This window comes from Gopherus flavomarginatus, chromosome 25, assembly GCF_025201925.1.
Source record: "Gopherus flavomarginatus isolate rGopFla2 chromosome 25, rGopFla2.mat.asm, whole genome shotgun sequence".
NCBI classification, from domain to species: Eukaryota; Metazoa; Chordata; order Testudines; family Testudinidae; genus Gopherus; species Gopherus flavomarginatus.
The window spans coordinates 12425402-12449752 of NC_066641.1; the positions used below are offsets into that span (position 1 = coordinate 12425402).

The window sequence follows — 24351 nt, forward strand, 5'->3', positions numbered from 1 at the left end:
CACACAGCGCCCTCGTTGCAACCTGGTGTCTGAACGTCCCGGCCAGCTGGATGTCCCAGATACCAAGGGGGTGAGCAGTCGCAGAGAAGGGCCAGCAGCTCATCATGCTGGGGAGGTCCAGCTGCAGAACTGGTTTAGCCAGAAGCAGGGAGGCATATGGGCTGCAGGGTAGGGGGAAGAGATGATCAGCTCCATTAGGCTGTGTGAAGCAGTGTCCTACCTGCACTGCATGTACCACACATGTGCTATGCAAAGATCTCCAAGCACACTCAGGCTGGTACCTTCCTGGTGGTTCCAGGGGGAATCCACTCCCGTGCAGAGGGGTCTAAGCAGCACATAAATATTGGAGGTAAACCCATTGCTCTGCCTTGGGAAGGTTTTAAGATAAATTAATTTAAAACCATAGAATTTGTTGCCTACTAAAGGATCCCGAGTTTAGCAGATTGATTGTGATTGGGAATCATGTCCTCTTTTCCCCAAATGCAGCCACCTTTGGAGTAGAAGGTCACAGCTGTTTGTAACAGCTCACAGCCATACTATATAACAGGTGCAGTCAGAACATGAAGAAGAATTTTGCACCCCGTTAAATCTCTGGGGTGGAATGTAGGTCAGCAGAACGCAGTTACCCTAGACTGGAATTTTGCCAGGATACCGATGTGAACACCTGGATTCCAGTACAAGATACAACAGGATTTAATCACTACAAGGGCCTCAGATTTACATCACATCCATGTGATGGGGATAATGGGGAAAATGTTCACAAGCGCCCAATTGATTTAAGATTGAAGGCCCCTGGACTTTCAGAGTGGAAGGCCATGCCTTCCTCGCTTCCTGGAGAGTCACCCTGTACCTGCGTGTGAAGAGTGCCATTTTCCAGATCGCCAGCACGCTTTATCCCACAGGATCGGCACAATCTCCCATCCAAGCACAAACCCAGTGTAATACTGCTTAGCGTGGACCTCAGCAGCAAGCATAATAGTTGTAAAAACAGCTGGCTCCCAAGCCCTTGTGCTGAGCCTGTGCATGAGGCCAAGTCGTATCCACTGTGTGCCGATTCTTTCCTCTCTGGACAGGTTCCATTCCTGGTGGGTTCAGAAATCCTGGCCAGGATTTACTGGTGATCTTGCCAGGGAAAAACTCTTCTCCCAGGACGCTTAGGCGCCAGGCATGGGGAGGGCACCTGCTACCTGTGAGCTTGCTGCAAAGTCAGGGGCAGATCCCTCTTCCCACTGGGATGCAGGCTAGCAACTGGAATGGGATCGCTGGGCCCAGTCCGGCACCAGGGACTGACACTGCTTGGAGGGTATTAGATGAATGGGGGACTCCTCTCGGTGGTTCCCAGTCCCCCAGCCCCTGCAGAGGGAGCACTGCACCCCATTTCCTGTAGGTTCCCTAGGGATCAAGGTGCAGCCCTGCAGCCATCCCTAGTGCACCATGCTCTGACATGATGGCTCCTTTGAAACCTGACAGCAAAGGGAGGGATTGGTCACTCCCTCCCTTCACACCTCCCGTCCCATTCCCTCCCCAACACTCCTGTTCTGTCCAAGGCAAGTCAAAGGCCTGGGATCTGCCACCCACTGCCCATTACACTCCCCCCCTGGGGGGAAGCCCACCCATGCCAGGGGGCTGCAGTGGGAGAAAACGCCCAGCGTGGCTGGGTGAGTTGTGGTCCCATGCCAAGTGTCTCGGTGGTGCCTGGCAGTGCCTGTTGCGCAATCTGCCTGGCGATCGCTGCTTTGTTTTGCAGTTTCTCTGGGGTGGGTGGATGTTTTCGAGCGGGATATAAAAGGCAGGAAGCCGTGAGGGTGAATCACAGCTCAGGGCCCGCCTTAAAGGAACCCTGCCCCTTTCCCTTCGGGCCAGAGTGGCTTGACTCAGAGCAGTGCGGGGGAGAGAAGGAAACAGCAACAACTTGCCAAGCTGAGAATCCAGGTGCCCCCTTCCCCTGCCCGCATCTGATGCTCCCTCCTCCTTCCGGCCCAGACCTCTTGCTGGATGGACAACATTGCTGTGTCTGGAGATGCTGGTGTGGGGAGGGCTCCGACCAGTTGGCAGGGAGCCTAACATTGCTGGGGGCAGGATGCCAGCTTGGCAGAGAAAGTGTCCCTTGCCGCCCCCATCATGCCCATGGAGCCGCAGTCGCCGCCAACTTTACTACTTCAGTGATTTTAATGATGTTCTCCCAGGCCCACAAAACCTGTTTGTGTAGTGACACTGGGGGCGAGGGGGACACAGCCTGAATGAGCTGGGCTTGTTGTGCCTTCCCTTCCGTGCCCCCGGCAACGGGGTGTGAGCAAAGCAAGTTTGCAGACAGCATCCCCCCAGCGCAGTGCAAGAAGGTTTAACTCAGGGGCCAGGGGCCAGCTTATATGTGGCCAGCCCCTGCCCTAGGAGTCCCTTACTGATCCCCACTGGGCTGGCGCAGCCCTGGCACCAGCAGGCCGAGCTTCCCTCTCCACGAGACACCCACCCTGCCAGCCACAGGCCTCAGCCTGCCCTGGAGAGACAATGGGGCCGACTGAGGTGGTGCAGGCCCCCAGACTCATAGCAGGCCTGGGCTGCTGTGTGACAGCATCCGGCTACCACTCACCAGAGCAGGGATCCATACTGGTGACAGGCTCTGTGGCCCTGGAGCCCTTCGGTCCCCATGCAGAGCTAGAGGGCACGTCTGCTCTGGCAGACAGGACGCTGACTTGAGCACTGGGGTCGATTCTCAGCTCTGTTACAGACTCCCGGGACGGGTCACTTGGCCACTGTTTCTCAGTACCCCACCTGTATACTGGGGATAAAGCCCTGCCCTGCAGCACGGGGTGTTGTGATGAAAGGCCACACAAGAGCCATCGGTAGTTTGAAAACCCACCAAACACCCTATTCTCTCTCCTATCATCTCTCTGAGTGGGGCAGACTAGCTCCTGCCGAGAACACCTTTACGCCCCGGCACCATGGTCTGGCTTCCCCTTCCCTGGGAGCCTGGAGAGGTCACGTATGTAATTAGCAACAGAAGATGCCAGCGATCCTGTTTCCTCTGGATCGATCCCTCCAGCACGGGGGCCCTGTGAATTATTTCAAGCATCCCCGGGTCGGTCGGCAGTGCTGAGACACCAGGGAGTGCTGGGGGCGGGAAAGGGAGTCCCCTCTCGCTGGGGGCGCAGCCTGCAAACGGGGGACCGGGGTGTGAGGGAAGGAAGAGGAGGTGGCTGAGCTGATAGGAGCAGCGGTGTCATGGGAGCCTTGAACGGGTCACGTCCTGCTCTCAGCTGGGTTGGCATGAATCCTGTGAAGTCCGGGGAGTAACAGGGATCAGAATCTGGCCCCGGAGCCCACAGGACTGGCCTCATTATCCAACCCAGCCAGTGTCTGTTTCACGCTCCGGCCCACCCGTCTCAGTGCTCACTGGGGCCAGGCCTAGTTCAGAATCCAGCTTGTCTGACTCCATCACAGCTTCTCCAGCTCAGTCCCGCGTCCCACAACAGCACCCAGAGCCAGACGGAAGGGGGCAGACGCAACATCACGGCAACAGACAAATCCAGAAAGCTGCTTTTCTAACCTATCCGTGGCTCTTTGGAGCCCAGCCACCAGGGTGATGGGCACCTTAGGAAAACGGAGAGTTGTCGGGCCAGCAGGAGGGTCCTGGCAGCAGCCCCGGAGTGGCCAGTGGGGATCATCTGGACGTCTCAGTCCAGGCTGCCAGCCAGTTCGACCATTGGCTCCTTCAGCAACCAACTAGATGGAGCATGTTGTGTATTTGGTTGCCCCCAAGGATATAACAGAGCAGCTCACTGGTTGCCTCTGTGTTTGTGGGTCAACCTGGGCAGAGGCACCTGGTCCAGAGCTGGTAGGCTGGGCCATGCCCGCCCCAGTAGCAGCTACTCCACAGCAGAATGTGTGGGCAATGCCTGCCCTGACTTCTGCCGCCAACACAAACCTCTGGGCAAGGTGGAAAGGGACCCAGTACAGAGGAAACACTAACGCTGCCTCCGACCTGGCTCCAGATCCCACCAGCCTGGAAGCGTGTGGAGGAGGTCTGTAGTGAGAAGGGCGGGGCTGTGCTGAGTCACCTGCCCACACGCTGGCTCATCCCTTCATTATGGATCAAGGGAAAACAATGGGCCGTGGAGGCCAGCTGCCGGATCGTGGCCAAAGGGGCCAGATGCCAGCCTCTGATTCTGGCTTTGCAGTTCTTCCTTCTGATGCCCGGCACATTGGGCTTTAGCCAGATGGGCTCTGGTTCGTGCCAGCAGCGTAGCCGAAACGCAGGTAACTGGAGAGCTGAGCATGGTGCAGCCTGCAGGCTGAGTCAGTGACTGACACCCAGACTGGGAGATTGGCACCTGTAAAAATCTGGTACAGCTGAGCTGGCCAGGCTGCCAGAGAAAGCTGGCATGGAGCAGGCTAGACGGAAGGGTAACCGCTCATGCTCAGAAGGGATGCTGGTCAGTTTCTGGAGGTGCCAGGGAGCATGATACCCGGCCTCAGCAAATGTTTCTTTAGGATAAACCAAATTTGGTGCTGATGGGCTGAGATGGCAGCAACGATATGTGCAATGAGCTGAGTGACACATGCATGAGACTGGTGCACACTTAGTGAGAGTGCATGGAGTCCATGTGCAATTAGCCGACTGACTTGTGCAATCGGGATAACTGTGCCCAGAAGACCTGCCTGATTGCTTAAAATTCCTGGCCAAGGCCCCAGGTGCACTCACCGAGCCTGCCGGGACAGCACCAAAGGCGGTGGAAGGTTCCTGAACAAGCCAGCTTGCCCATGTGGCTCAGCAGGGCCTCTTACCACTGGATTCTCCAGCCTGTGCCTGCCAGACCCAATCCCACTATCTTGGTTCAACACAGGCCTCTGGCCAAGCCGGCGTCTTCTGGGACCATCAGGCATCAGCTTCTACCTGAGTAATCTGACCCAGTTCAATAAGGGGGCTGTTGGATGTGGCCCGAGGCTGTTGCGATAGCAGGAGTGGGGTTGCACCTCTTCGCACCGTAGGGATGAGCTAACAGGAATCCAGCCCCAGTTCAGGGCACACTCCAGAGGCAAGCAGGTGGCCCTCCAGGGCTGGGAGGGGTTCTGGCAGGTTTGTGCTTTGCCTCAGATGGGGCTTTCTGCTCTTAGCCACGCCAGTGCCAAGCCAGAGGGACCCCACTGACTAGAGTAGCTGGTGGTAACGTAAGCTGCAGGTTTCAGAGCTGATGAAGCGTCAGCATGGCTCTTTGGGGTGCAAGCACCGTGGGGATGGGGTGATCGCTGCCCAGCCTGCTGCTGCTGATTCAGCACCTGGGTCACAGATGGTCACCTGTGGCTAGGAGGTTAGAGAGAGGGAATCCCCCACTGTTTGGCTGGCGCCCAGGTGCTCCCTGCCAGCCGCCTCTCCCTGGTGTTGCTAGGTGCCCAACCTTTCTATGGGCGTTCAGGCCTCATTCCCCAGCTTGGCCCATTCCTGCTGCCTGGCTGCGCTCTTTGCCCCAGGCTGGAGGAGTGGGGTGCACCTCAGTGCAGCTCCCCGTGGCAGGAGATCCAGTACAGAATGTGAGTGAAGGTACATCCAGCCCTCTTCTGTGCGGAGCAGGGGGGCCCCTCCCCAAACGGCCATGGTGCCTCTGTCCCAGCGTGACTCAGGCGGTGGCTGAGCGTGGCACTTGGCATGGTGGGTGGGGAAGGCGTGGTGGCCGGAAAGAAGTCGCAGAGGCAGGAGTAACCATCCCAGTCTCCTTCCTTCGATCTGCAGATAATGCCATGGACCTGGCAGCGCTGCGGAATGACCTGCCCACCACCTTGGACAACCTCTACCAGGACCACCTGGAGCAGGACCGAGCCCGGAGCCTGCCCAATGGCCATGCCTTCCCCACAGGCGAGCGGGACAAGGCCGGGCTGCTGGCCGGCAGCGACGTGAAGCGCTCACAGCCACTGGTCATCCAAGTCAACAGGTTGGGAGCAGGGCATTGTGGGAAACTCCATCCTTTCCTCAACAACAGGGTCCCATGATTTTCCCAGCAGTGTGTCTGGCCTGCCCCCTCGGGTGGTGGGGAGAGCGAGTGTGTCCGTCCCCTTGTGGAGCTGTGATTCCCTCACCGCCATTAGCTCCCCAGCCACATGGTCCTGGAAGGTTGGTCATGTTAAAGTACAAGCCTGGGAGTCAGGACTCCTGGGTTCTAGTTCTAGCTCTGCAGCTGTGTGACCTTGGGTGAGTCTCTTCCCCTCTTCATACCTCAGTTTCCTCCTCTGCAAAATGGAAGCTATTGCCCCAACCCTCCCCCACAGGAGGGAGGGGAGGGATCCAGCAGGAGGAGACAGAGGTGCAGCCTGCAAAGAGGGAGTGTTTGTTACAAGGCAACCAAATCACTCCACATGAACAGAAAAGAAACCAGAATCTCCCAGCCCCCTGGCACTGGCCCCCCACCGTCTCATACACCTTTACTTCCCAAGAAGCCAATGTCCAGCCCCTGTGTGCCATTAACCCCCTTATTCACTGGGATCCGGTACTGCTGCAGCCCCTGGGATGGGGAAATGGGTGTTTGTGGAGGTTCCTTCCCCGCCTTTGAGCCTGGAGGAACAGCACCAGGGAGAGCCAAGGGGTTTAGGGTTAATTATGAACTTGCCTGCCCACCTCTGGATATCAGCGCCTGGGCCTGCTCTCCGGCTGCGGAGTGCTCGGAGTCCCTTTAAGGGCAGACTGAAATCACCAGACCTGCTGCTGCTGCCTGGGGTGGGGGGCAGCTTTTGTTGGCACAGCCATCAGTCTCTGGGGAGGGGCTGCAGGGGTCTGGGCGCGCATTTGCCTTCAGGCACTAGATACTTTGGGCCCAATCCTCCGCCCTGTGTGCTGTTGTTTGCATCAGAGCGTTGTGTGGCTCACGTGATCTCAGCATGGCTCACGTGTCTCTTACATGGGGTGTCTGTGTGGCTCCCATGGGCTTGCTTTACCCTCTAACTGGGCCAAACACCATGCTGTGCAGGGCAGGGCGATGGCAGGCTGGGGGTGGACAGCCAGGCCCCTGCACTGCCTACGCCCTCACCCCAAACCTCTCCTTTCTGGCAGGAAGTTGAAGGAGGAGGAGCCGCGAGCCTCGTCACTGCCGTCCATCCCCAACCCCTTCCCCGAGCTCTGCAGCCCCTCCAAGTCACCCATCCTCAGCAGCCCCTCGGCAGGGCAAGGCCCCCAGCGTGAAAGTGGCCCCCACGTAAGTGCACCTGGGAGGGCACGGCAGCTCTTGGGACGGGTTTGCTGTGTTGGCCACAGTGGTGGTTGGACACATGGGGAATCATTGGGTCTGCATGCCAGGACACCTGGGTTCTCTCCCTGGTTCTGGAAGGGGGCAGAGTCTAGTGCTTGGGGCAGTGGGGTTGGGTATCAGGACTCCTGGGTCCTATTCCCAGCTCTGCCGCTGACCTGCTGTTTGACTCTGGGTGGGTCATTTCCCCTGTCATGTTACTCAAGTACTAATGGTGCTAGTGCCCCATCGAACTCCCGAGCTGGGTCAGTCTGGGATGTGCAGGGCAGCTGGGCATGACGGGGCTTGACGAGGCAGACGGTTGGTTTCCATAGGGATGGTCGGCATGGATCCTGGTGTGTTTCGACCCACAAGCTTGTAATTATAGGTGGGACAGTTTCCAGGCACCCTTGGAAACTTTCCAGCACTTCCCACCCGACACCGCCCCAGGCAATCACCTGCCTCCTAGCTGGGTCCAGCACAACCGCTTAACCCCTGGTGTGCCAAACAACGCACCCTGAAAACACCAGGCGCCCAACACAGTGTGGCCCACCCAGTGCCTCCGCCCCTGCTGGAGACCTGGATCAGTGCCCCCTTGTGCAGAGACTTTGGTGGGCTGGTACTCGGGGCGGGGAAAGGGGCTGTCAGCCCCACGTGGGAGATGGGTCCTGAAACGTGGCACAGGATTCACTGATGCCACTAAAGCAGGAGTAGTGAGGGCTGGGAAATACCCCGAGAGAGAGCCTGGAAACATGAGCAGGAAGTAACACTGATGGTTACTATTATTTAACATCTAGGTCTGTGTAGTGGTTAACGATCAGGGCCCCACTGGGCTGGGTGCCGTATAAACCATCCCTGCCTCAAAGACCTCACAGTCAAGCCAGATAGATGAGATGGGTTGGAGCAGCCCAGGAGAGCCAGGGAACAGCTGGGAAATGCAGCGGATTCTCGGCAGGGGCAGATGAGCTGAACCACAAGGGAGGGAAGTGGCTGCTCTTTCGAGGCTCAATTCTCTTTCCCTGGCAAGTCTGCTTGGCTTTGCTCTCTGATCCCCGGACCTTGTTCTTCTCAAGATCTGGACCAATCGTGGTCACTGAAGATTTCACAGCACCTTTCATGAGAAGCCAGGGTGTTAACGCCTGGCTTTCTGGCCAAATCCCAATTTGAAAAGCTCCATTCCCCCTTGCTAAACTCCCCCTACAGATCAGTACCTTTCTTCACTCCCTGCCCTAAAGTATTAGGCAGTGTTACTGAGGGCTTGCTCAAGGTGCTGACATGTTCCACCCCAGAGGTGGCTGCATTTCAGCAGGTTGGGACAGCAAACTCTATTTCCTCAATGTGAACAAAGTGCTTTGGGATCCTTTTGACCGAGAAGCCCTGTAGACATGTCAGTCTCTGTCCATGTGTCGGTCTTTGGCTGTTCCTTCAGGTTCGGAGGGACAACTGGACTTAGCACAGGGACTCTGTGGGTTTTGATGCTGGCAGCTACCCCGGGTGGGGTGGGGAGAGTGGGATTATGTGTCTGCCCCTGGAAGAGTCTCTGGACATCTCTTGGAGGTCTGTGTGTCCTGATGTGCTCAGATATCGCAGCCAATTTACTGACTCACTGGCAAGGAATAAGATTACAATTAAGGGATTTGGAGAATAATAACTATAAAGGTTCTCTTGCCTTTCATCTGGGGCGTGGGTGCTGCTCGGTGAGCGGGAGGGGGCACTGGGGTGCTCTAATCCCCGGGGGAATTGATCACAGTCAAGAGGAGCAGCGGTGGGGCCAGGGTGGGGTGAGGAGCAGGTGGCCAGTGGGAGGGATTGCATAGCAACGGACAGGTCACTTTCCCACAGGGTCACCCTGGTGCCGGCCCCATCCCTTCCCATTGCCCCCAGGGGTGTTGTCCGCGTGCTCCATCGTACATTTCCATTGCACTTTAGGATCCCTCCTCTGGGGGGGGTCTCACCTGCCCGCAGTGCAGGTAGCAGGCGTCAGGGCGGTTCTGGGGAGCCCTTGGGTAGGGGACAGCACAGCCCCCTCCCCTGGAAAGTCAACAAGCCTTAAATCAACCCACTGCTGCTACAAGACCTGAATCTTCCCTGGGACGGTGATGGGGTCCAGCAGCGTCCTGGCACCATGGGGTCGGTGCCCTTCACCCCCAGGGCTGGGTTAGCTGAGCGGGCAGAGGGTGGGAGCTGGTGTCCCTCCCCCGCACACTGGGAGGTCCTGCTGAGAGGCCAGTGCAGCCATCCCGACAGGCTGTGGGGGCCACAAGCCATGGGCTCCTCAGCCAGTGGGACGGAGACCTGGCTTTGGCAGCAGCATGAGGCCTAACATGCTCGTGACAGTTTCCTCCCACCATCAGCAGCTCAGAGGCCTCAGTACAGCCCCAGCCAGGCAGCACCCTTCCCCCAAGCTGAGTCCTACCACACAGGGGCCTTGCTGGCCTGACTGTAAATTGATCCCCTTCTGGTAGCACCCCCCCCTCACATATTTCATCCCCTCCCAGCTCCAATAACCCTGGGAGACCAATCAGGGCCATTCCCAGGAAGCCCACGTCACTGTTACCATTGCAACCCTCTGCCAAGGACAGGCTGCCCCCGGACTGTGAGCTCGGGGGCAGATGGTTCCCAAGGTCTCTCTGGCAGAGGGGACGTGCAAGCAGGACCCCTGTTCCCTGGGGTCGGCAGCATCGGAGCAGCCAGAGCCCAAGAAGCCAAGTGCCTTTGGCTTTTATTTGGCCTGGCTACTGGATGAGGAACCTCTGGAAATTCAGCACTTCCCAGAGGGAAGCAGATGAGCCATCACAGAAGGGGAGGAAGGGGAGGTGGGCATGGCATGTTTATGGGTTTTCTACCCCTTGCTTCTCTCCGGGCCAGAGAGCTCCAGTGGTGCCAGGTGGATAATGCCCATGGCAGGCTGCGCAGGGGCTATCTGGGAGCACAGAGCAAGGGGCCCATGGCACACATAGCCAAAACACGGCCTGCAGCAGGGATCAGCACCTGGACTGCCTCCTGCCAGGCAACGGCCGCTGGATAGAGATAAAAGGAGCCACCCGGCGGGTGTCATGCGGGGCCAGCCCAGGAGCTGCTTTATTGCAGTCCTAACAACTGTCTGCCCCCTCCGTGCGCAGACACTCAGGGCGTGGCTGGCGTCTGCAAGGAGCAGCTCAGGTGGCTGGTAGAGAGCAGCCAACCACAGAAAGAGCCTCCCCCGGCCCCTGGCAAGCAGAAGAACCAGCTGGGGAGAGAGGAGAAAGGTACTGAAGGAAACCTGAACCCTCCCTGCAAAGGTCACAGACTTCATGGCACTTGGGAAGGGGGAACCTGTGGCTTCAGGACAGCAGCTGGCAGCCTCCCAAGCCACCCCATGGCCTGGGCTGCCCCCTGCCCCTCCTCACTGGGGCCTGGGTGTTCAGAGCAGGGCAGCTTCCTGTCGCTCTGCCCCCTTGCACGGTCATTTGCAGCAGTGCAGCGTTGGGCACACTCCCACCATGAGAGCTTTGCACGGGTGTTACTGATGACACAAGGCCCAGGGCAGCAGGGTTGGGCCCGACGGAGAAGCTGACGGGTTAGTCGGGCTCATCTGGAAATCAGTGGGACCCACGTGGGTCCCTTGGCCCTGACTCCTAATTCAATTCAAGCAGATTCTAAAAGGGTTGCTGTGCAGAGAGACGAGGGGTGATAACAATCCTAATCCTTTGCCCATGGATATTCACACAGTCCCCCAGCCAGGCAGGGAAGAGATTGAATCTGAATTGCTCCATCTGCCGCTGATGTTCAGCCACCTCTGGGGTGGGATGCAACAGATGTTGAACAGCAGCACCACAGAATGGGGCAGGAAGTGAAAGCGAATCCTATCACCAGCTGCAACTGTAGGGCAGGATTTGAAGGAGGCGAGAGGAATTTGCCCAGAATACCAGTGTTAACATCTCATCAGAGTAATTTTTAAGGGGGGGAATGTGAGAAAACTGGAGAGGCAGCATGATCCAAGGGGCGGGATACCAGCCTGGGAGTTAAGTAGCCTGTGTGCTGTTGCCTTAGCAGCTTTGTGACCCGTGCCTCAGTTTCCCATCTCACTCTTCCTTAGTTCTATTGCAGTGGTGCTCAGGGGCCCCAGTCACAGAGCAAGGTCTGATGGTGCTGGGCGCAGTACAAATGCAGAACGAAAAGACGGTCCCTGCCCCGAAGGGATTACAGTGTCACAAGCTCTTGGGGGAGCGCCTGGCTCTGGAAGGGCTGCCTCTCGCTGTGTGTCTGTGCAGTGCCCGGCACAGAGGGGCCCTGATCACAGCCGGGGCACAGAGAACAGGCCCAATGGGCCGGCTCTGCAAAGGGCATTATTAGACGTATGGCCCAGTTCAGCAGGCGCCTAGCCCCCTCTGGTGGGTTAACTGGGGACTAGCAGGGAGGATTTGGTCTCAGCTTTGCCCCAGGTGCTGATTTCGTTGTAAATCTCTTGTGGGCAGGGTCCAGCCATGCTGCTGCTTCCTGCCAGGATCCGCTGGAGGCAGACGGTCTAACAGGGATGAGAACTGGGGGCTGAACATCCAGGTTCAGCCCCCGGCTCTCTCCCAGGCTTGCTTGTGTGACCTTGGCCACCTCACTTTGCCTCCATTTCCTTGCTAGGGGCAATGCTCCCGCTCCCACACACACACACACACACACACCACCCCTGTGAAAGGCCTGTATGGCTAGAAACTCAATGAGCTTGTTACGTTCACAACCCCCCACCCCACCACAACCCCTAACTGACTCACTACACACCTCAATTTGCGACCAAGTACTATAATGAGCATGGACATTACAACTGAGCCAGGAATAGAACCCAGGTGTCCTGTACTCCCAGTACCTACGCTAGTCCCTAGATAATGCTCCCTCTGTGGCAGTGACACAAAAGAAGGCTAAAGCTACCTGGCAGCCGGGTCCCTGGGCAACCCACATCCCTGGCACTGCTTCCCCAGGCGCTGGGAGCAGAGGGACGCTGAAGCTACCCGCTCACTTACTGAGGGAGCCAGGGGGTGCTCACAGCCAGAGGGGGGAGGTGCTGGGGGGGTTTCATAGCTGAGCTGAGGCCAGTGAACAGCCAGAGGGATTTGGGCTCCCGGGGGTCAAACCTCCCTGTGCCAAAGAGTCAGCACCCGAGAACTGCTCTATGACCCGGCCTCGCGGGAGGGAGACAGAGAGACCTGGTGTCGGGGAGCTCTGGCTTGGAGGTGGGAGAGTCCAAACCATGCAGGGATCACTCCTGGGACTTTTTGCTCCAAAAGCACAGTCCGCTAGCACTTGAATTAAAGAAGCACCTCAGTTAGCTGGCTGCAGTAGAAGGTTCTTATCCTCTGCATGGAGCAGTTACAGCCAGCCAGCCGGGAGCACTTCATTCCACCCTGAAACCGACGCTGAGATTTTACATCTCCTGCTTAGGTCTTACTCCGATCTCTTAGCTATTAGAGACCAAGATGAGACCCACTAATGGGGGGTGACAGATTACCCCACTGCTACTGCAGGGTTCTTACACCTTCCTCAGAATCGGCTGCTGCTGGGCCCTGCCAGGACATTGGGCTGGATGGATTCTGGGGCTGATCCTGGCTGGCAGTTCCTGTATGATCCCACAGTGCAAACATCCCAAAACTGGTCTTGGGGGACAATTGCTCTGGCCAGCAGGGGAGCAGGTGCAAAGACAGGCTTGTTTGCTGTCGCCCTGCTACCCTGCACACATCACTGCCTCCCCTTGGGAGGGTGAAAAATCTCAGCTCAGCTTGGATTTGCCCTTGGGGCTGGCTATCTGGCTCTCCGCGCCCCACCCTGTCCTCCACTGCAGAGAGCATTGACCCAGCCACTCGTGCATTCACAACTGAGAAGTGATGAGGGGAGGGAGCCCAGGGAGTGTCCAGACTGAGGGGGTAGGGCTGTGGGAGAGGGGAATGAACCTGGCTTGGCCTCTGCCCCACAGGTGGTAAAAGTCTTCAGCGAAGATGGCACCTGCCGCTCACTGGAGGTCACGGCCGGCACCACGGCCCACCATGTCTGCGAGATGCTGGTGCAAAAGACTCACGCCCTCCACGACGACAGCTGGTCCCTGGTGGAGCTCCATCAGCACTTGGTTCTAGGTGAGGAGGCGTGTACACCCCCAGGGGGGCCTTGCACGGCTGGCTTGGTGCACATGGCCACCAGTGTGTGTATGCAACTAGGAGCTTGGGGGGAGACGTGTGCAGCTGGTTCTGTGCACGTGTGTCCACTAATGCCCAAATGCAAACACAACTTTTGGGGGAGGTGTTCATGCTGCCAGGTCTGTGTGTGCAACTGCAGGCTTGGGTGAGGGACTATTAGCCAAGGGACTATTAGCCCCCAAAGCACAAGCTCCTACCCCTTGTGCTGAGAGCAACTTGCTGAGCTGGGGCGGTGACTAGCTGCTGTAGTCTGTGAGACTGGCCACTCGAAGGAGACAGGCTGACCCAAGCTAAACCAGTGTGCTGTGGTGCATGATGGTTGGCAGGGCTCTTCCCTGACCCGGTGGCTTTCTCCTCCACAGAGCGGTGCCTGGAAGACCATGAGTCAGTGGTGGAGGTCCAGGCCACCTGGCCCATTGGGGGAGACAGCAGATTTGTCTTCCGGAAGAATTTTGCCAAGTATGAGCTGTTTAAAAGCTCACCGGTAAGTGCCTGCCGACCTTGCTACTGGGCGACCCAGCCCAGCATGACCTGGCGGGCGGTGTGGAGGGGGGGACGACTGGCCTTTCATGTCTTGGACTCCAGTTGGCAGGACCCAGGCAGCATCCCAGGCACAGAACAGCCCTGCCTGGATAGAAGCCAATCCCGGCCACATATTGACCTGACCAGAGAGGACCTGGTGGTGCTCAGAGGAAGAATCCTTGAAGCTGCTGGGAGATCTGGTTGCCATTCCTTCTCCTGAAACCCCAGGGTCCTGGAGCTGCCCAGCTGGAAATGAGCTTTGAATATGCTAAAGCCACCGGATTAAGCATCTACCCCTTAGTGCCAGGAGATTAATTCCAGCATGCCAGCACCGCCCGGCATTAATTGGACAGCTGCCCAGTGCACCAGGAAGTCACCCTTATACAAGCTCACTGGTCCTGATCCCAAGGGAGCCGGTTCTGATCCCAGGGGAGCCAGTCCTGGTGCTCAGCCAGACGCTGGGGGCTGCTATGGTGCAGAGCCCTTCTGCTGCACTTGGGCTTGCCCTAGAGTCCCCGCTGACCATCTTCTCTCTCTCTGATCCCAGCAGTCCCTGTTCCCCGAGGTGATGGTCTCCAGCTGCTTGGATGCCAACAAGGGCCTGTCCCACTCGGAGCTCATCCAGGTATGCACTGCTAGCCTGCCCTCCTGGCACTCATCGCCGGCGCCCAGTTCTGACTCTGGGCCACACGGTTTGAAGAAGGAAAGTGACCCTGGGGACTGTCCATAGACACCGCCCACAAGCAGCTTCGCCCTATAAACAGGCATAGCACGAGCCTGCGGTGGGGTGGGGAGCACTTGGGATAAACCCGCCCTGCAGCCTGTTAGTCAGAGAGCTCAGTGCTTGACCTGCAGGCCTGATAGCCTCAAGCTTTGGGGCCAGTTCAGTGTCACCTCTCCCTTCCCACGCTCTCCCCAACTCCTCCTCTCCTGCAGAACTTCCTCAATTCCGGCAGCTGCCCAGAGATCCAGGGCTTCCTGCACCTGAAGGAGGTTGGGCGCAAGGTCTGGAAAAGGTTTTACTTCTCCCTCCGGCGCTCAGGGCTTTACTACTCCACAAAGGGCACATCTAAGGTGAGGCTGAGCCCACTCTGGGCAGATTTGACCCTCCCCTTCCAACAGGTCTCCCCAGCAACATTAGGGGGCACCGTAGGAGGGGTGGGGCTGAAGACATCCTATGGCCGTGGGTTTCCTATAGAAGTGGTTAGTTTTTACTTACTTTGGGTGTAGCGATCTGAACTGTGCCCTTTATGAGTCACAAGTGGGGCTTGAATCCTGGATAGTTAGCTCAAAGCACAGGATGTACCTCCCTTGGACTAAAGGAATAGCTTGCTTAGCTGGTAGCAGTAGTAGATTCTTATCCCAGTATGAAGCGCTGCATGCCCTACTGATGTTACACATACGTCACCCATATGCACCTTGTGAATGGCTCTGTTCCCCTCTAGTGGTGGCTGGACCACACACGCCTATTGATGAGCCTGCTGCAGCCCTTGCTAAAGGAGCTGGAGCTTTTAGCTCAGACACCAGAGGCCCCTCTAATTCAATCCAAAGGTTCCTGGTTCAGTTCCCCGGCTGAGAACCTGCCTAGCAGACTGACGCTACATAAATAATGGCATCCAGAATAAGCACACGCTGAGCTATTAAAGCAGAAGTGATTTTTAAAACCCTTCCTTGACCTTTGATGCCATTTAAATCTGCCCTTCATTCCCTCGAGCCAGTTATTATCAGTGTTTATTATGGGTATTCCGCAGCCTTGGTCAGCATGGGAGACCCAAATTGCTTAGAGACTGATTGCTTTCCCTACCTCTGGCCAGTCGGTTTCCCTTCCTGGTGTTCATGCTCTAAGGCCCCGGTAGCTCCTGGGTTTGAGTCCCCTGTGCCAAGTGCTTGGGTCGCTGGGGTGTCCGGAGTCTGGTCTCTCCGGCCCTTCAGGGTGCTGGACGGGAAGTGTCCTGGTCCCTGGTCCCCCTGCCCCATGACTGCCTCCCCTAATACAGCACATGCTCTTCCTTCCTCTCCTCCCCAGGACCCACGGCATCTACAGTATTTCGCTGACCTCAACGAGTCCAATGTCTACTTCATCACACAAGGGAAAAAGCACTATGGCACGCCCACCGAGTTCAGCTTCTGCATCAAGGTGAGGGAGGCCAAGGTGTTTCACGGGGATACGGCTACCACCTGGCACCCTAGGGGCCTCAGCGGTGGGTGAAGCAATCCCTGCCCAAACAGGGCCAAATCCATCTCTGCTGTAAACCCAGCAGAAGTGAGGAGGGTTACAACAGGGGCCCAGTGCGCAAAGTCCTTTCGGGCACTCTTGAGGTAGAAGGGACTGGAGAAACACCAGCGGCAACCGTTAAGGCCGTGTGGTTAGCGTAAAGGAGGGCTGGGCATCAAGACTCCTGGGTTGACGTGCCAGATTTCAGATTAGAGGGTAGAGCAGAGGGGCCTGGGATACAGGACTCCTGGGCTCTGTTCCCAGCAATCAGAGGAGATTAGGGTCTAGTGGTTGGGGTAGTAGGGGGATTGGAACTCAGGACTCCCGGGTTCTTTTCCTAGCTCTCCCAGAGACTTATTGTGGTTAGTCCGTGCCTCACTCTCCCACCCCAAAACAGGGCTAACAACTTGGGGTGCTCAGTTAGCGCCCGGAGAGCTCAGTGCCGTCGTCTTCCGGCTGGCACTGGAGACGGCTCTTTGCGGTTACTGTTGTTGTTCTGCTCTGCAGCCCTACAAGGTGCGCAGCGGCATGAAGGGCCTCAAGCTGTTCTGCAGTGAGGACGAGCAGAGCCGCAGCTGCTGGATGGCCGCTTTCCGCCTCTTTAAGGTAAGCGCCCCCCAGCCGGCCCCTGCACCTTGCTGCCAGCCCACTGGCATGCTAAGGCGGACAGCGACACCAGCTGGCAGAAGCGGGGACTGCACTTCGGTTCTGCTTCCTGGGGGATCTCAGCATCCCTTGGGCTGGTGAGGTTAGTGCTGCTACTTAGCACCCCCCCGCTCCTCCCCGTGTTGCGATGGGTTGCTAATTGGCCGGTGAGGGGGCTGCTTGCATTGCAGCACATGCTGTTTGCCTGGGGTGAGGCAGCGCCCTGCTGCTGGGCCTGGCTCTGATGCTGCTGATGCTAACGACGGCTGCTTCCTTCCCAGTATGGTGTGCAGCTCTACAGGAACTACCAGCAGTCCCAGTCCAGACGCAGCCACCAGTCTTGGATCAGCACCACGCCCCTGGTAAGCGCCTCGTCTGAGCCGCCTTGAGAAGCTTCCTTTGCAGCGTCTCCACGGGACACCTTCCCCGCTTTCCCCTGGCTGGCTCAGCGGGTTGTGCTGGCTCAGTGGATTTCAAATCGCAGTCTGCTGTGGTGGCCCCATTCCCACATTCTCCCTACATCCTTCCTCACTGACATGCTCACAGAAAGGGTAGAGCCCGGGTCAGAAAGGATCTGGACAGGCAGCAGCTGTTCACTGCCCTTGTTGTTCCAGGCCGATGTTCTCCTGTGTGGACACCTTTGGATCTCCTGTTAGTACAGCAGAAGATGCTGTTTCTTCCTCCCACCTCTGGGGGTGAGGTGAATGCCTTCAGCCTAGACAGCTGGCTGAAAAATGGAGATTTTTCCTTGGAAAGGGGTGGCAGTGCATCATCGGAGGCCCTAGCCAGGGTGCATCCTGGGAGATGTAGTTCAGCTGAGGAGCCTGGCCCATAGAGAAGAATAGCAACATGGGCCAAGTGAGCTACAGCTCCCATGAGGCACCGAGCAGCCTTTCCAAATCAAACCTTTTGGGGCTTGGGGGAGTTTGTTTTTCAGAAATTTCACATTTTGTGAAAAATGTGTTTCATCAAAATCCCAATTTCCCATCAAAAAACCAGTTTCAATAGGAAAATTTTGACGAGCCCTTCCCTGGGCTCCTCCACCCATCCCAGGGCGCAGGAGCGGTGCCTGCCAAGCTGCCCAGCAAGGCATGGTGCTGTTATTCAAACAGAACTAAAGGCGAGATGGCCTCAGACAGCGCCCTATAGAGGAGGAGCCTGTAAGCACCGGGTGCCAAAGGGAGGACAAGCAGACTGGTGTCTGACCAGATGGAGCCCTTTTGGGGGTTACATGTCAGGTTCTGCCTGCACTGCTCACCTGACAATATCTCCGTGAGGGCGACCTCTCTGGAGGGCATCTATCAGACCCGGTCACTGGAGAGCATCAGTCCAAAGTGACATTCCCTACAGGACCTTTGCAGATGATGGGGCAATTAGCTGAGGCAGAGGCTGGGTGGTACCCAGCGATGTAGCTGGCCAGAAAATGTTTCCTTTAAAATACCCAGGGATCTATGGACCTCGGTGGGATTTCATCATGCCCATAATGGTGCTTTGATTTTTATGCCCTGAACTGCTACAGCTCAACACTTAGAGGCCGCCAGGACTCAGCGCTGATGTAATGAGACCCCTCTCACAGCTGCTTACAGGGCCCTGAACTGTACTGCTGCAGGCGGTGTCCCTGTCCCACTACTCCCGTCTTCCAGTACAGGGTCCCTCTTCCTCACCCCCATTGCTGCGTCTCTTCTCAGCTGTTTTTTCATCCCACAGAGAAGCATGTCTGACAATACCTTGGTGGCCATGGATTTCTCTGGGTGCACAGGCCGGGTGATTGAGAACCCCAACGAGGCGCTGACAGTGGCCCTGGAAGAGGCTCAGTCGTGGAGGGTGAGTCCATGCTTCCATGCGGGGCTAGCAGTCAGAGGCCAGGCAGGGAAGCAGGCTGTGGCTGGAGGCGGCGTTCAGGCCATGCGTCTTCATCAAGCTGTCCAAACAGCTTCCAGCGGGTGGCTTATCTGCACAGAGAGCTGCACCGGGTTAGCTTAAACAATAAAACAGCGATATGGGCTGGTGGATGCAGAGTTGTTGTAGATGTGTTGATCCCAGGATAGTAGAGAGACGAGGTGGGTGAAGTGGTATCTTTTGTTGGACCGACTTCTATTGGTGAGAGAGACAAGCTTCCAAGCTCCACAGAGCTCCTCCTCCGGTCTGGGAAAGGTGAGATCGTCTCAGCCCAGCTCCATAAGCATCCAGTGGGATGCTCTGGTGAGTGTATGGAGGCACAGTGCCATTGCACCAGATTGGAATGAGGCTACGGTAGCTCATACATTGCAGCCTCCCCTAGCTGCAGCCTGTGCTCTCGCCCTCTCTGGGTCTGTCCTATCCTTGCTCCCATCATGCACCGTGGTGCTCGTTTCTGATTTGATTTTCCATGAAAGTAGCATGGCCTAATAACAACACCCCATAGTAATGCCCTGCTCCTTGCTTTCCATGCTGCAGAAGAAGACGAGTCACCGCTACAGCCTGCCAACTCCCTGCCAGGGCTCCCCGCTCAGCACAGGTGAGTGGAGACCCCTCTACCCGGCTCCGGTTGGCTGAGGGTCACCCAGGGAGAGATGCTTCCCAAAGAGCTTCTGGGCTTGATCGAAGGGGAGTCAGAACCAGACGCTGAAGGGATACAATGAGCCCAATTTCTCTGAACCTTGTGTCAGTGCCAAGTCGGTGTGAAACACTAGCAGACCAGGGTGGTTGTGTCTTACACACACCCTGCACTGGTGCAGATGGAGACATAAAGTGGAGGGGGACTTGGACTGGGGCTTGTTCCAAAAGTGAATTTTGAGATTAAAAAAAAAAGATTTTATAGAACCTAAAATGCCACCCTGGATATTCTTCTAACTTTGGTGATAAGGAAATTTGGGGACTGAATTGAAACCTTCCCCAGTATCCGATCTACATGGTGGATAAGGGTCTACTACTGCTGCCAGCCAAAGAATAGTCTTGTAACTAAGGTGCTCAATGGAGACTCGTGTTCAATTCCTGGCTTTGCCACAGACTCCCTGAGTGATCTTGGGCAAGTCATTTGATTTCTCCATACCTCAGTTTCCCCTCCTACCCTTTGTCTGTCTTGTCTATTTAGCCTGAGAGGGGCTGTCTCTCTCTCTGTGTCCATGCAGTGCCCAGCACAATGGGGCCCTGATCTCAGTTGGGGCCAGTGCTACTTTAATTTATTATTTGTGTTAAGATAGCAGCTAGGAGGTGAAGTCACAGACCAGGACCCCATGGTGCTTGGCACTGTACAGAGACAGAACAAAGAGACAGTCCCTGCCCCAAAGAGTTTGCCTTTTTAATTTTTCTTGCTGTCTCCAATGCCCCTTCAGTTTTGCAAACCCCGAAATACCAGCTTTCTCTGTGAAAGGTTTGTAAGAGTCAGATCAAAAAAGCTTTTCTTCCTCCATTTTCTTTTCTTTTCTCTTCTCAGCCATCCATCGAATGCAGCCGTGGTTTCACGGGCGGATCTCAAGGGAAGACACACAGCGATTGATAATCCAGCAGGGATTAGTGGATGGGTATGGAAAGGCTTTGAACACCGATTATATGGCTTTTATTAACTTGGAGTAGACATTAACTCAAGGGACTCCCTGCTGCAGGATGTCAGTGAGGCCAAATGCTTAGCAAGGTTCCAAAGACATTTGGACAACAATTTAATCCCCAGTCTCACAATATTTTCCTTAACGTTTCCTTAAAGGCATTTTTCTTAAAGCCCCAGCTTCTGGAGACATGTGATGACATGAGAATCTCAGCTTTTTTTTTTTAAGTGAGTTTCTAGCCCTTGTGGTTGCAGACAAAATGTGACCCTTACTACAGGCTCAAAACCAAGAAGACAAATAAGAACCCCCCAATTTAAAAAATAAATAATGATTTTAAAGATAAATCTCAAGTTTTTGGGGCCTGACTTGTGTTTTTTAATAATTGAGGTTGGCAGTACTGCTTTTGTGGATAAGATGAGCACCAACAGCGGCGCTAGAGAGGATAAAATAAGAAAAGCTTTTGATCTTCATGCTTCAGGGCACACATCAGTTCTGGGGTCAGGAGGAAATGTTCCTCCTTGGTACAGGGCTGTGCAGTTAGTCAGGATTTTATGCCTTAGAGTTATCCAGCACAGGCCACTGCCTGGAACAAGTTCATTGCCAGCTCTCACTGCAAAGGGCTACAGTACCCCTGGGTCATGGCACGGGTTCGGCTGCTTTTAACATGCGGCTGTGTTCTTTTCAGCTGAGCTGACTGAAAAGCTCACATGCTGCTCTGGGCTCCCCCTGGTGGACAGAAGAGGTTGGGTGGGCAGCAGCAGTGTGTTGGTAACAGCCCCCTCTCTTGTTCTGATTTTGTAGGGTGTTCTTGTTGCGGGAAAGCCAGCGGAACCCCAAGGGGTACGTCCTGTCCTTGTGCCACCTACAGAAAGTCAAGCACTATCTCATCCTGCCAGTAAGTGCCCCTCCCCAGCCCCAGCTGCCACGGACTGTGCCTTCCCACCAATATGGGTGAGGGTACTTTACGAACTCTCTCAAGGAGCAAACCCATGGGGAGGAGATTCACATATAGGAATGGTGTGGAGCTCCCAACTACTCCAGCCCCAGCCTCTCCCAGCAGGGGATGCTGTAGGGAGCAGAATAGGAGTGTTGGCTGTGGGGGGAGCTCCTGTATACTCCAGCCTCAGCCTCTCCCAGCAGGAGGCGCTGTGGGGAGTGGGGCAGGAGTGCTGGCTGTGGGGAGCACCCAGCCTCTCCCTGTGTGAGTCCCTGAAGAGAGACCTATAAGACATCACTAACCTTGGGAACGCTCGCACTCCAGTCCCTCCAGTGTCACTTCCTGCCAGGAGAGGTCACTGCAGCAATAGCATAATAAGTTCGTAGGGGAGCTGGCTGTTCCTGGCCTGCACAGTCCAAGCACAGGCCAGGAGAGCTAAGCACACAGCTTCCCACCCCATTTCTCTGCAGAGCGAGGAAGAGGGGCAGCTTTACTTCACCATGGACGATGGCCAGACGCGCTTTGCCGATCTCATCCAGCTGGTGGAGTTTCACCAAATCAACCGGGGCATCCTGCCCTGCAAGCTCAGACATTACTGCACCTGCATTGCCTTGTGACAGGCCCCCGGTGGGTGTCAGGGCTCTGCGACGGGCCACGGCCAACGCACGGCGAGCAGAATGAGAATCAACTCAAACTTCCGCCCCTCGCCCCACTTGGGCCAGGGCAGCGGTGGCCACAGGGGATGGACTTGGCTCGTGCTCCATCCTCTATTGCGGTGTCAGTCACCACTCAGTCCCGTCAAGTGAGCACCAGCCAGGTGAGAGGCCAGGATGGCATCCCTGGCGCCCAAGAAGTCCGAAGGACCGAAAATCACCGTTCCAAGTCCTCGCCCCTGTGCTTCCACCAGCTCATGGCCTCGTCTCACTGCTGCCCCTCCCTCTGTGCCCCCGCTCCCGTCTCTTTCTGCCCCCATATCCTTCCGCTCTGATCTTTCTCTGCCCCTCCCTGTATCCCTCCGCTCCCATCTCTTTCTGTCCCGTATCCCTCCGCCCCATATCCTTCCTCTCCGATCTTTCTCTGCCCCTCCTCCCCTGTGTCCCTCCACTCCCATCTCTGTCTGCCCCATGTCCCTCTGTCCTGTAACCCTCCATGTCTGTATTCCCCTTCCCACCTATATCCCTGCGCCCTCAGCTCTGCCCCGATATCCTCTATATGTTTTGATCCTAGAGTTTCTCCTCCCTCCCCAGCAGCTGCTCAGTGTTAATGGTCATATTCTCTGTGCCCTTGGGAAGTCAAGCTGGGAGCTTGGGGATGGTCCCACTTGGTATGTCCCAGCACTCTCCCTGCACAGGGCTGTGGATGCTCTGTTCTGCGCCCTCCTTCCTGGGCCCCTGCTGCCTCTTGGCTGGGTTTCGGAGCGCCTCATCCTTTGGGAAAATCTACCCACTCATGCACTTTCTCCTCTGGGTTCCGACCTCTCTGGCCAGTGACGGCTAGGAGCCGAGCCTTCTCTTCAGGTTTCCACTTCTTTCCATCAGACCAGTGCCAGAGTGGCTCCTTCTAACCTAGCCCACTGGCCTCCCTGGGGGTCGGAGTCCAGACCCTTCTGTGCACAGACTGAGGCTCACCTTTCTGCTCCCCGTAGTAGCAACCTGCCTGAGGGCAGTCACCATTCCCCGGCCATGGAGAACTGTATGTCGGGGGCAGCAGACCCTGATAGATGCAGATCCCACACACGTGCCCCCTGTGTGGGAGTGGCCACGTCTCCCCTTCTGGGCTGGCGGGTGACGCCGGCAGGCCCGGTCACAGCAAGAAACAGCACGCAGCTGTTTCTGTGCCAGCTGGGGTTAGCGGATGGGTTATCAGGCTGCATGGAGAGGCCCGGGGGGGTGGGGGCAGGGATGTCAATAGTGATAGTAGATAACGTTCCGCCAACATGCCATGCTCCCAATCCTCTGGGAGGAAGTCCCTCCTTGGGAACGAGGTGGAAGCTAGCGTCAGCCAGGTTCAGGGCTGGCCAGGAGCTAGGGTGACTCATACAGAGAGTCCTCTGCCATTTGCCCAGGACCATAGGAATCAAGGTGCAGCTGGGTCCATTCAGGTCTGAGCCACAGGCGAGAAAGACCTGAAGGTGCAGGGAGTCCAGGGTCACGCTTCGAGCTGGGCCTTGTTCAGATGCTGGGAGGGGTGGGGTTGGCCCCAAGCCCTGCTCTGGACGTGGCAGGGGGGAGAAAAGGGGGCTTTGGTGGCAGGTGTCAAGGGCGAAAGCAGACAAGTGGAAGAGCCACAATAAGGAAAAAGCTGGGCTTTTCCCTGTCCCTTCCTGTCAGGCCAAAGGGGCTTCCGCTCTCTGGAGTGTAGGCTGCCAGGACCCGGTGATGGGGCTGTGACCAGGTCTGGAAAGTCAGGGGAGGGGGGAGAACGTTTCTATCTCCAACTACCGAGATGCCGACTGTCCTTCCAAACCCATCTCTGTGTGCTCCACCATGCTGCAAGCACTGAACTCAACACACCAGAGACCCCCAAAGCCAGGACCGCCTGGGGTGCTACTAACCCCCATAGCACCAAAGAAGAACCCTATGGGGGAGACAGATGTGACCCCCTCAGCGTGGTGCTCTGCCCCCTTCAGTGACGGCTGGGCCACATACAAAGCCTGCTGTCGGCAGGGCTAACAGAGGTGAGGGTTTCAGCTCGGGCAGTAGCGACAGGTATTAAGATCCCCAGATTCACCTCCTATTGCTGATAACCCAGCCAAGGATGTGGTGTCGCTGTGTTAGAAGGATCCAGGGTTGTGCTAAGAGGACGAATCTATCTCTGTTGTACATACCTAAGAGGCCAGTCGAACTGTGATGTGTTTTATACAAGTGGTAATAAATGCTATTTTTTCATATCCTTACTTTTATTTTGTACAAAAAAAGAGAAAAATAACCCAAATTAGCACCAAGCCCTGAAAGAAGACAGATTTATCTCTATTTATATCTACTCCAAAATCTTCTCACTACAAATAAATCTCATCTACTTCACACCTGGCTGCTCTGCTTTCCTTATGGCGATCTGATGGGGAGATGGGTCAAGGGAGTTTGGGATCCAGCCGCCTTCCCTCATTGGCGCTGACTTCTGATCTGCATGCAGTGTCAAA

General features: G+C 56.4%; 1 protein-coding gene across 3 annotated transcripts in view; it reads left to right on the forward strand.

Moving 5' to 3' along the window:
* GRB7 (growth factor receptor bound protein 7) overlaps positions 1–24235 on the forward strand; it is a 47970-nt gene extending 23735 nt beyond the window's left edge. For all 3 annotated transcript variants that reach the window (XM_050935382.1, XM_050935380.1, XM_050935383.1), the window contains 15 exons: positions 5729–5927; positions 7040–7181; positions 13153–13309; positions 13732–13853; positions 14439–14516; positions 14828–14965; positions 15918–16028; positions 16614–16712; positions 17033–17113; positions 18459–18575; positions 19188–19248; positions 20167–20254; positions 21077–21170; positions 21683–23217; positions 23257–24235. In XM_050935382.1, the coding sequence (XP_050791339.1) occupies positions 5729–5927; positions 7040–7181; positions 13153–13309; positions 13732–13853; positions 14439–14516; positions 14828–14965; positions 15918–16028; positions 16614–16712; positions 17033–17113; positions 18459–18575; positions 19188–19248; positions 20167–20254; positions 21077–21170; positions 21683–21829 (1634 nt within the window). In that variant the 3' untranslated portion in view covers positions 21830–23217; positions 23257–24235. The remainder of the gene's footprint in view (positions 1–5728; positions 5928–7039; positions 7182–13152; positions 13310–13731; positions 13854–14438; positions 14517–14827; positions 14966–15917; positions 16029–16613; positions 16713–17032; positions 17114–18458; positions 18576–19187; positions 19249–20166; positions 20255–21076; positions 21171–21682; positions 23218–23256) is intronic.
* Positions 24236–24351: the final 116 nt, after the last annotated feature.